The sequence below is a fragment of the Cyrtonyx montezumae genome, unplaced genomic scaffold (assembly GCF_038088225.1).
Source record: "Cyrtonyx montezumae isolate F1298 unplaced genomic scaffold, pur_monq_1.0 scaffold_9, whole genome shotgun sequence".
Lineage (NCBI taxonomy): Eukaryota > Metazoa > Chordata > Aves > Galliformes > Odontophoridae > Cyrtonyx > Cyrtonyx montezumae.
The window spans coordinates 6,375,932-6,388,665 of record NW_027072100.1 but is presented as its reverse complement, the minus strand read 5'-3'; the positions used below and the strand labels follow the sequence as shown (position 1 = coordinate 6,388,665).

General features: G+C 36.5%; 1 protein-coding gene across 3 annotated transcripts in view; it reads left to right on the top strand.

Moving 5' to 3' along the window:
- Positions 1–12,734, top strand: part of SULF2 (sulfatase 2) — a 98,055-nt gene that overhangs the window by 60,898 nt on the left and 24,423 nt on the right. For all 3 annotated transcript variants that reach the window (XM_065754472.1, XM_065754473.1, XM_065754471.1), the window contains exons 6-11: positions 364–533; positions 4,485–4,635; positions 6,371–6,546; positions 10,142–10,270; positions 11,190–11,246; positions 11,941–12,070. In XM_065754472.1, the coding sequence (XP_065610544.1) occupies positions 364–533; positions 4,485–4,635; positions 6,371–6,546; positions 10,142–10,270; positions 11,190–11,246; positions 11,941–12,070 (813 nt within the window). The remainder of the gene's footprint in view (positions 1–363; positions 534–4,484; positions 4,636–6,370; positions 6,547–10,141; positions 10,271–11,189; positions 11,247–11,940; positions 12,071–12,734) is intronic.

Genomic DNA, 12,734 nt, shown 5'->3' with positions numbered 1-12,734 from the left:
CCAAAAAACAAATAAATTAGCCTGATTTTTTTCTTAAAATTTTCCTTTCTTTTTCATTAATACCTGATCATTATATTTACTATTATGATCTTCAGAGTAAGAAGAGTCTTATTTGAGCTTCTTCACTGTTCTTCATTTCTGTTGTTTTCATATTTCTAAACAGTGAAGAGAGAATAATTTGGTGTATGTTTCAATGCCTGTAATTTACCTCCTCCTCATTCCCTTTCTGAGCTAAGTACCTTCCTTTTTCCTGTTTGTTTTTGTGTTTTTTTTTTTAAATGATACCCCCACCCACCCACCCATCACACCTCAGCTTAAAATTAATTTTGAAATATCTTATTATGCTTTTCCTTCTACTTGCAGGATTATCTCACTGATCTGATAACCAATGACAGTATTACCTTCTTCAGAATATCAAAGAAGATGTACCCTCACAGGCCTGTTTTGATGGTTATAAGCCATGCTGCTCCTCATGGCCCTGAAGATTCAGCTCCTCAATATTCACATCTCTTTCCTAATGCTTCACAACACATGTAAGGAAAAACAAAACCCTGATAAGGAAGAATAAAACTCTGATTTTTTCAGGTTCAGGAGTATAAATTTGGGGTGTTTAGTTTTTTTTGTTTTGCTTTTTGTAACACTCTTGGCATGCTTATGTCACTAATGTATAGGAAGAAGTTTTGGAGATTTTTGGGGGGGGTATCATTCATATGGAATGTGTAGCTATTACAAAAATAATATGTTATGCATTACTTATTACACTTTTTATATATCAAAAGAGAGCCTGCCTTAGACTGTTTCGGAATGAGTTGGTATGTCTGTAAATGACACTGTACAGTATTTTGAAAACAGCTAAAGTCTTCAAACCACTATTGTCTATTTACCAAGTTAATGTCTTAATAAGCTCCAATGCAATACCATGATGAGGTAGTTCTTGTTTATAGCTATGGAGACTTTCTGCATGTACAGCTCTGTAATTCTTCACTACAGGATCTCCTTTTGTGCTGATTAATCAATTATTCACCTGAATTACCTTTTAGCATAACTGTAAAAAATCAGTATTTTCTAATTCATGTCTTTGTGCCCTCATTGATGTTCCACACTTGTAACTGTCTTCCTGCATGCCTTTTTAACTTTCTTTTTTTTTTTTTTAATGGAAATTCTGTTCTACTTTGGATTTGTGAAGGCACTGGTAACTGATTGAAATAATCAGTTGGTAGCTAAAGCTGCTCAGGACTAATCCAAAGTCCAATGAAATCCATTTGAGATTTTTAACTTAATTTAAAATGGAGTTGAAGAGGAAAAAAAAAAAAAACTTTCCTTATTCTATTATCTATCTGCTGTGTAAGTTAGAATTGTATTTCTTAATTCTATGCTGTGCTAACAAAGACAATTCTGTTGCATTGGTGGATCAATGCAAAGGAATGGAAGGAAGGCCTGCAATTAAAAATATAAGCTACGTCTATTTTTCTTTTGTTTATGTGTAATTTTAAATACCATTTTTGTAGAAATATCTTTTGGTTGTAAAGGAACAAAGTATCCTAATAGATTACAGATTTAAAATATATTTATAATATACAGATTTAAAATATTCTATTTTATATATATATATATATATATATATATAATAGAATTTTATGTTTCCTGTGCTACAAAACTGCTAATCATATTCTAAGCACTGTTTTTTTAATTATATAAAAATAATTTAAGAGATCTTTATTGGTTTCGTTTTAAAATTAAATTAAAAAAATGCAGAATGTGCATTACTCCCTCACTGTATACACAAATCAGTTCTCTGCTTTCTATTCTTCCTTCTGTTCCCACATCCCAGGAAATCACTCAGTGAGAGATGATTGTGCCAGTGACAACATACGTTGTTCTCTCTGTTTTGTTATCTTGTGGAACTGGCAGAGAAAGATCAGAACACTTCTTATGAATTGCCCTAAAGCAGTAACGTGAACAAAGTCATTTCCCAGCCCTGAAACCAGAAGGCAGTACACCATGTAGCATGACTTTGTACCTCTGCTTGTGTCAGCACTGTTGAAGTATGCATGCAGATTCTTAAGCTATAGCCACAGTGAGAAGATGCAACTGTAATGCTTATGCTGGACACATTGCTTTGTCTAGCATTGTTAAAATCCATGCTGCCAACTTCTTATGTTAGCTTAGGCTGACAATCAGTGTGTTTTTGCTTGAGATTACAAGTACCTATTTCTGTTGCTAATTTGTGCTGTTCTCATGCTTCCGTTGTTATATGTACTAGCTGGCGTGAGGATTGTGTCTTACACTGCAGTCACTATCCTTTTTCTGTAGAACTCCTTTTTGTGCACATTTCTAGTCTTATATGAAATGTATCCTCTTCACTCAGCATTCAGCAAGCAAATCTGTAGGCTGCGTGGCCAGTTCTCAGTTTTTACTGCTTATACTGATGGCTGCAGAGAATGCCGCAGTTTGTCAATTTGACAGTGATCAGAAATGTGATCTCTGTAGATAGTACACTTTACCACCCATCTTTTCCAAGGTCAAATGCAGTCAGACTTGGACCTATCATCTGAGTGCACTTGAAGAGGTTATCTCAACCAACTTCTAGGAATATTACATCTATGTATTTTTACTGTAAGACAGACAAATCTGTTAAGTGTAAGAGAGTTACATTTGTAGTAATCAAAGAAAATCATGGGCTTTGGCTGGATTAAACAGCAGGAGGTTTCAGATCAGCCAGGAAATCACAAAGTAAGCTGAAAAGGAGTTTGCCAAGCATTTTTGATTCATTCTGGGCATCACATAGCAACAGTTTCCATAACTGTCAGCATTTTCAAAGGAGCAATGTCATTATTTCAGCCACAATAACGTTCTGAAATTCAAGAGGCTATTAACAATACACAGCGAATAAGCACCAGCCCTTTCCTCCCTATATGAAGAAGCTTCCATTTGCCACCTACGCACATTTTTCAGATAGCATCTAACAAAGACATTCTGCATAAAACTCTCAGATTATTTATTTCATATTTATGTAAAAACATAAGATTACCTGTCATATTCAAAGATACACTGGAAATACTAACTTCAAGGAGAAGTTTCAGTTTTTATTAATAATTTTATCTTAATTATTTACCCTGCTACTCTCTTGCACACACAAGAACAACGGTGTAGGTATTTGCCAAGCTGAGTTTGATAGGATAGTTTCCCAGTTGACTTTGGGAAGAAGAAAACAGCTGAATATCTGGTGGTGTTTTTTTTCTGTATTACTGTGTCACCTTCTTAGATTGTACTTTTACATTGGATGAGTTTATTGCTTTGAATGAAAAAGAGAGACTCAACAAATGATTTAGGAAAAGTAATCTATAAAGTTTGAGTCTCTGCCTGAGATGTGTTTGATCCAGGACGTGAAGAAACTGACAAAAGTGGTTCTTAGTCTTAAGTAATTTTTAGGGATATTTATGATAGATAAAAATAGTATTTCTTATAAAAACAGGCTACAAATATATCTTTGAAGTGAGCTGGTGATACAAGGAATCAGCATCATAATAATGATATACCAAAATAAGTCTAGATTCAGCTAACTTAGAGTTATATCATTATGAACAGAAGAGCAATTTCTACAACTGCTGACTGCATGAAATCATGTAAAATCTGTGGCATTTCTCCTCATCACTTTGATGGTTACAAGATTATGAGTATTGGAAGGGCTGTGAGATTCCAGGAGGGTATTGAATCCAGCTCCTGGATTTTTACAAGAAGTTTAATTAGTCTGGTCTTAGTTTGAACTCATTGGAATTTGAAAGTTTCTTATGATTTCAAATGAGTTGGTGGCTTGAAAGTATTGACAAAATACAGTCTTATTTCCCCTCACTCCTGCTTTTTTTGTCAGGTCTTTAAAATCTGGCTATATATCCTCTTCTGCTTGCCATGAGCTCACATGCAGTTTGATACCACCAGGTAGGGTGCCTCTGATCCTCTGGGTACATGAGTGCTGAAATATGAAATAGCCAGTCATGTTAAATTGAGAAAAGCTGCTAAAAAAAAAAAAAAAAAAAACATAGTAGAAGCTTCTCAACAAGTTTTATAGTTATTGTTAAACAGCTTGCACTGTGCTTATGTGGGCAAAATGAAAGCAAAGCAATTAATTACATGAGTAGAAACTCAACCAGTAGTACATGCTTTTTGACCTGATAATGTGTCCTAATACATCCCAGTTGTGAAGTTAGACTTCCAAGGTTATTGTCTTTGCCTTGAAAAATATCTGTGTTAGTCTGGTGACACTGCAGAAACAATGTTTACTCTTTTAATAGGTTTTATTCCCCAGGGAGTTTTCTCTTATCTATATAGAACCTAAAGAACAAAACTCTTTCGAACTCAATCTGGTTGTTTTTTTTTGCATACCTCAGATAATAAGTCCTGTAGTATTGATCAAATAGAAATTATTGTTACGTTTTTTTTTTTTTTCTGCAATGCTAAAATCTAATTTTCTCTTTGCTTCTCAGCACTCCTAGCTATAACTATGCTCCAAACCCAGACAAGCACTGGATAATGAGGTATACAGGTCCCATGAAACCTATACACATGGAGTTCACTAACATGTTACAGAGAAAGCGACTTCAAACACTCATGTCTGTGGATGATTCTATGGAGATGGTAAGATTAGCCATCACTTTTCAGGTCAATATGTGTTTGTTTCTTGAGTTAAGCTTCAAACTATGATGCATATACAATACAGGTAAGAGGGGAAGGAAAGTTTCAGTTTTTAAGTAGCTGGATGTTCCAAGTGAGCTAATTTGTTGCTGTAGACACATTACTGAAAAAAAAAAAAGTTATACTTTAAAAATATTTGTTCTAATAGTGAAAAGCCATCCTACAGCATATTGAAAATATGTATGTGACAGTGAACCTATTTTTGGTGCTGTAACACAGGGTTTCTGGGAGAACTCAGAAAATTTAAAAAGAATAAAAACAGAAAGGAAAAAGTGCTGCAACAGTTGTAACTGGAACAGTCCCAAGATAAATCATACGTAGGATGCTAAATGCTAAAAGTAAATAAGTATATAGGGAGATTATGTTTTCTCTTAAAATTAAATCTTCTTTATGTAACGATGGAAACTTTAAACTGATATATCTGGATTAGCTAATAGCTACTGTGAGAAAGAGTGAGTTTGTTTCCAGTTGTAAGAAGGCAGATGTAGAGGTGTTGCAACTTTCTGCTTATCTCTTGGCATTCTTAATCAAAATGATAGAACATAAAATGAGTCCTGGAAGGCGATGATGAGGTTAACTAGATGCCATTGCATGAACTTGCTAGTAATGACTTCTAATTACTGATTCAGGCAAGTGTGATCCCTACTCCAGATTAATGAACCTGCTTAGATACATCAGATATCAGTATTAGAGGAGATTATCTCTTTTACTACAGTATTTTGTTTTTCTGTCTAGCAAAGTAATTTGACTTTGGATTAATTTAATATGCATATTTCACTGCAGAAAAAATTGGTTGGGTTGTTTTTAGTTGTGATCCCCAAATTGGTAGGATCTTTTCAACTGAATTGTGTGCATCTAACAGTCTTTCAATATTGAAGAAAGTGAGAACAATGGCAACAACAAAAAATTAACAAAGAAGAGTTTGGTTTTCTTCAGTGCTGTTGTGTCTTGAAATGTATAAGATATGACTGAGGCAGTGCCTCACCATTTTAGGACCTTGGCAAGTGAGAATACTACATAAAAATTGATCTGTGGTGTTCAAGTTGGTATATTTCACACAAAGATTCTCATATAAATCAATGGAAGCAACCACAAATAGAAAATGAAGAGAATGCTGTGTTAGTTCTCTGGCTAGTGAGACTGAGTGGTGTTTATCTGGAAGAGATTTTGCAGATATTCTGCATAATGAGGACTCATTTGTCTGAAGGCAAGATCATTAAATGATGCTTAAAGAAGTATGAGATGCAAAGTGCTGTCATTTTATTAGAATTGCTTGCTGACAGGAAAAGATAAAGGTGGAGAGAGGCTTTCAGCAATGCTCATCACCTTGAAACTCTCATCTCTGTTATCAAAATAACATCAAATACAAAAATGTACTTAATGCTGTTATGACAGTTCTCATGCAAAATGCTGAACCTAAGCACTTTTGAAACTATGGGATGTTAATGTGTTTACCTAAAAACAGAAAATGGGGATTTGCCATGTAATATATAGCCACAATATTCAATCTGAATTTTTTGTGGTTATAGGTCATTTGGGATAGATCATTGTGATAACTTCGTGACATCCTGAGCTGCTGTTATTTGTAGATTACACATAGACTGAAAATTATCTCCAACATCTGTATATAGTGTATCTCAGTGAAGCAAATTCTGTGTTTTGTTTTGCTTTTTTTCAGATCTACAATACATTGGTTGAAACAGGTGAACTGGACAATACTTACATAATATACACAGCAGATCATGGTTATCATATTGGTCAGTTTGGGCTGGTGAAGGGAAAATCCATGCCATATGAGTTCGATATCAGAGTTCCTTTCTATGTCCGAGGGCCAAATGTGGAGGCTGGATCCTTGTAAGTTCTTCTCTATTGTGTGTGTATGCATATATATGTAGCAACCAGAAAAATTCTTTGTTCATACCTGTAGTCATACTGACCTGGCATACAAGTGGAGGCACAAAATTCTGCACATTCTGTCTGACTGAATGCTCATGTTTGGCAGCAAAATAAGTCTTAGCAGAATTGAGAGCACACACTGGCATAACACAGTCATGCAGGTCTTACCATTACCTTTTTGGTTGCAAAGGTGTGCAACACAAGCCACTACAATTCTATGGGTGTAGCTGTAAAAGCCACCTGGAAATGGGTCCATTCCAGGAAACATTTATGTGTCTTCTTTTGAGGAATGCAAATATTACACACGTTTGTAAAACATGTATGGTATAATGTTCCCCACTACAGTCAATTATTGTTGCCAGATATTAGTTAAATCTTTTACTGAAGTCATTTGTTTCAGCTTATGAAGAAGAATGTATGCAGTAGTTTATCCACAATTATCATCCACAGACTCTCTTTGGTTCATCCTTAGAGATTACATGGTTAGAGTTGTTTGTCAGATTCATACAACCATGCCGAATATGACTGTTAATTAAATTGGTAGCTTTGATCAGCTAAGAAATTATGTAAATACACTTTCTAAGCAATTATTTCAATAACAAATATTTGCACTTAAGTAATGATTTTGGACAGAGTGCTGTAATTTGCTGCCTTTTATTTATATAAATGTGCATGTTTTAACATAATTAACACACACAATCTTCCCCACACGCCTTTTTTTTCATTACAGCATAGGAGCAGATCCAACACATAATCCAGTAGCAAATAGTTATGAATAAACCTTGTTCCATTTACTAGTTAAATTCACTGATTCAAATTATGAGTAGGCACAAAAATGTTAAATTCTGTAGATGTTGCAGTGTGTATGTGTACTTATTTACAGTAGTTAGGCATGTGAAATAAGCAGTTCTCACAGTTAGCTGTAAACTGAATGTGAGGCATGACTTGATTTTTAGCACCGTTTTCAACTGCCAATTTCAATTGAAGTTGTGAGGTACTGAAAATCTTCTGAGTTTTTATCGTTTGTTTGGGATTGTGTTCTCATGTTTTTCCTCCCTCTCTGTTTAAGGTAACACTAAAAACTCTGTGAAGTGCGTGACTTTATCAGAAGAGTGTGAGCAAATAATGTTACTAAGGAAAGAGGAGGGAGTGTATTCTGTAGAGGAATAGGAGGTTGATCTAATGGAAGGTGACATAAGGGAGATAGTCTAAACCCATGAGTTTGAGAGGAGGAGAGTGAAGAGAAATTAGAACAGAGAAGACTAGGAAGAGAAAAAGACTCAGGCAGGGAAGCTGGAGTATTCTGAAGGATAAAGATCTGGGTGGCCAGTGAGTGCATCAGAGACTTTGTGACTGACACCTGTCCTAAGCAGAAGATCCAATACTGTGCCAAAAATGATGCTATAAAATTCTGTGATTTGGATAAAAAACATATAAGTACTGGGATCACTTCCAGTAACGTTAAATGCTAAGAACAGTTGCACTGTCAAAGCTGCCTTGTGGTGTCAGATTGGGTGAGGGGCTGCCTACTCAACAGATTGGATTGTAGAGTGGGTACATACTACTCTAGCACTGAAGGTTTGTCTGCAGCAACAGAGTCTTTCAATAGAGCTGGATTAGCCTCTGACAGACTTTATTTCCCATCAACTGCAGGTTTTTCTCTCAATAAAGGAGTAATGCTAATATGGCTGGAGTGGAGTAAGCTAGTGTATCTGCAGTGTGCAGTGCTTGAGGCCAGCCGGCTGTTGGCTGCACTAGTCCAAAGACCTTCACACCCAGTGTAAGACGTATGGAACCTTCCCAATGAATTTTGTTTTCTCTAAAGATGAAAATATATTTATTTTAGAATCTGAGGAGTTAGCTTGATAGAGCCTAGGAAGGCAGAGCCCATCACCGTACAACAGGGAATAAAGGGATGAAATACCTTAGGGGGGGAAATATCAGATAATAAATCGATCCTCCCTTTCAGCCAGATTTTCTTCGAATGTTAGAGCCTCAGTCATTTGTGTTTTCTGTGAACCTTCTTTTCTCTGCAGAGTAATTGCCATGACTCCTTTTTGATACCACTGAAGATTTAATAGCAGGCACTGTTGCAAGTCATTACTAAGTTCTCATTTCTATTACCAAATATGCTACACCACAATTATTAGTAATTAAAATCAAATTAGGTACATCAATTTAATTCATCATCTTGTCAGTGCCTGTTTGCTTGCTTGTTCAAAAATGTAGTAATTTTTAAATGGTGTCTCATTAATTAGTGTGAATTTAGCAGTTTTCTTCTGTCTTGTATTTTGAGCTAAAACTTTGCACTGACATACATGTGTAACAGCCCATCTGTCCCGATCCTTCTTTTGTGCCTGTGGTTCATAACACAGTTGTTCTTTATGTTCAGTGTTGTAGAAGGTTGTCTCTAGAGCAACGTATTCACTTTCCTTTTTATCCCAGTTTTTAAAAATGGCCTGCCAGCCTGTGTATTTGTTTTAACAGAAATAGTTCGCAGATGCTAAACTATGTATAATGTCATGAATAATAAGACAACTTCTTCGTAGATGTATTTGAAATAAGCTTTAAAGGTGCAACAGACTTGAAGCACTAGAACTAGACCTGTAGTAAAAGCAAGTTGTGTGGTAGAAATGTGAGTATTCTTGTAGCAGCTGAATGCTGGACTGCGTAACTAGATGCTCTGACCCGTGAACACACTCATATTTGGCTGTGGTATTTGAAGGGATTTGGAAATGGGAGCTGTCTGTACTTCTCTGGAGTTTATGCCAATGTTTGAACTGAATTTTAAGTGAGTTTAGGTTCAAACAGTGCCCTGTTAACTGTGGTGGCTCAGAAGCATATGCTGCTGCTGTGCTAAATAACAGGGCATGGCAAACACGTTCAACTTGGAGAGTCAGAGCTGTTTCTGAGTGTTTGCAGAATGGATAGCTGTGAATTTGGGAAGGCTGATACTATAAAACAACATCTTTAACTTAAATTTTCTTTTTTTTTTTTCCTCTCCATAATTGCTTTCCCATTTTCTGTAACAGACATTATGTTAACAGCAACTTTCAGTTATTTGCTGTAGTATCTGGCAATTTATTTATCCTCACGTTCTTATCAGAGCATGCTTATCATCTTAAATGATAAGAGCTGCAGTACTTACTTCCATGCCATTTTTTGAAACAGATAAAGCACGTGCTACCTGCCAGATTTACCTTTTAATCAAGTAATCAGCATATTTGGCAGACGTTTTGGTGCTGTAAGACAATGGTATCCAATGCTTTCTCGTGTTTCGAAAGACTTTCGAACCTCTTTTGCACTAATTAACTTTGCTATATGAACTACTTTGCATTCTCAGAAATGCTTTGTGCCAAGTTTTCAATCTTCATATGAGTCCCTCTTGAGGTTGCACAACTTACCTATGTTTTACATTTTAATTCCTTTTATGGAATGTCACACTATTAACATCGCAAAATAATCTTCTTTAGGTCCATGGTCTCTGTGGAACAGTAGTTGCTTGGTGTCATTGCACATACTTTAAACCACGTTCCTATACATGTTTTTACAGGAATCCTCACATTGTGTTGAATATTGATCTTGCACCTACAATTCTAGATATTGCTGGATTGGATATTCCATCTGATATGGATGGTAAATCCATTCTGAAACTTCTGGATTCTGAGAGACCAGTGAATAGGTAAGAAAAAATTTGCATGTAAAAATGTATACGTTTGCACAGGAAATTAAAAGAAGTATTCATCAACATGCAGTGTATTTAAAGGAAAACTAATAAAACTGTTATATACAAGTACAGTATTCATAGGAAAATCTAAAGATGTTTGATGATACATGCCTGACAGTTCTCATTTCAACAGATTTTGTCACATCAGCTCTATGGTATATATGGTATCTGGATATAGTAAAAGTAGTACGTGTAGCAATGAATGGGCCACTCAGTGTGTCTACCTATTTGAATCAATGATTTTAAATATCTCTGTGATATCATCTGTAGCAGAGCCTTTCATTTTGAGTAAACTGTAGAATAATTGAGTTGAAAAGGTTGGTTCTGTGTCAGACCATAAGGGCAGACTAGCATTTAGAGTTACATAATTGAGACCTTCCAACAATGCTTTCATTAGTGAAAGACCAGGGAAGAGAGAATCAGACTGGATGGCTGCTAGAGAAAATCAGCAACAGTATAAGAGAAAAAGGGAAAAGGGAGATTTGCTTTTGTAAGTAGTGGGGTGGAGACGGGGGTAAGGAGCAGCTGCTTTAGAATAGGATACTTTGAGGGTGGTTGAGAGTCCAAACTGGGTTGAGGAAATCCTGACTTAATTTGGGATCTTTTGTGATCAAGAACAATTCAGTTAATCCTCTGTGCCTTAAAAGTGCTTATATTTAAATAGTTGTACTCTGTGAATCTGTTGTGGATTTTGTCCCTGTGAGAACAAATCTGTACTGTGTTTGTGTGTGCATGCATCATAAAGCTGCATGTCCCCAAGAGGTTATTGTAGTGCTTCTCCTGAATTGGGGGTGGGAGAGAAAAATGGGATGTGATTTGATCACCATTTTTTTGTGGAAATAAATTGTTTCTTTCTCTCCTCATCTCCTACCAGGTTCCATTTAAAGAAAAAGATGAAGGTTTGGAGAGACTCATTCCTAGTGGAGAGAGGGTAAGGAAAGTGTTAATTGCAAAGCTCAGTATTTTTAAATTGAAGGATACTGAGTAGCTAGAGCCAAAGCAGCACTCTACTGCAGACCTAAAGCCATTAGCTCTTCCAGCAGGAACACAGCTGCAGTATGCTTAATGGCAGTGATTGTGTGATAGGAGGGAATGTATGTCCTTTGCCTGCGGCCTGCATGAATGTGCTATTGGGGTGGGCAGAGAGGAGTTTTAGTTGAATTGGAAGATGGAAAGGCATCTCATTTTCCTTTTTAAATGCTACCCCCCACCTTTCTCCTTAAATAATGGAGGAAAAATCTTCAGTCTGTGTGCTCGTCTGCTGGCCATTTCTGCTGTGCCTCTGCCTTCATAAGTCACACTTGACATGAAGGTTTTGCAAAGTGCAACCATGCAGTAGCGAGGAGGATATGATGGACTGTTGTTATTGCCCTGTCAATCAGATGTGTAACACACTGTCTCAATTCTTTGTGGTTTTTATGTTCCCTGAGGATGACATAAATAATGTGTGTGTTATGAGAGATGATGATAAGGACTAGTATCTAGAGAGCTATTAAGTTTTGGCCACCAGCAATGCTTGGGTTCCAGCAGATAGTGTACTTCTCTGGGCCTTTTTTTCAGTAAACTGTATGCATATCTTAGAATTAATGTAAAAATAAATGCTTTTCTTTTTTTCCCCTCTCCAGTAAATTACTGCATAAGAGGGAAAATGAGAAGGTAGATGCCCAGGAAGAAAACTTTCTACCCAAATACCAGCGTGTGAAAGACCTTTGTCAAAGAGCTGAGTATCAAACAGCTTGTGAACAGCTTGGCCAGGTAGGACAAGTGGCTGAAAGTAAGGACATGTAGATGGGCAAAGCTTAATATCTTCACTGTGACATTGTCATTCACCTTGTTGTCAGCGTCAGATTATAAATCAAATTGTTCATTTTGTAGCCTTTGCTTAAAACCGTATTATAGCACTGATGAGATTGGCAGTCAGGAAATTGCTGATTCAAGTGCCTCTCTATTGATTCCTGACTACTGTTAAGAGAACTGTGTCAGCTGCTTTAACATTGTAGTCCCCAAATAGAATGTGGTTGGGATTCATTAGTGATGACAATCTGTGAGGGCTGCTCCACAAGTAATACCTCATATTTTACTATGTTGGCCTAATTATCAGAGACAGACATTGGTGGTATGGCAGTAGAGGGTGAAGCTTCCCACCAATATTCTGTTATATTTTGTTGCTGCAAGACAGATGGCAGCAGAGGGACAGTCTGACAAAATGACATCTGACATGGAAGTGAGTGTGAAGCAAAGGAGTACCATTGAATTCCTCCATGTGGAAAAAAATGGCATCCACTGTCATTCATCGATGCTTGTTGAATGCTGATGGAGACCAAACAGTGGATGTGGGATGTTTCAGCAGTGGTCACAGCAACAGTTGTCACCTCTGCCGGTGCAGATTTTTATGAGTGTTTCATGCAGGCTCTTGTTT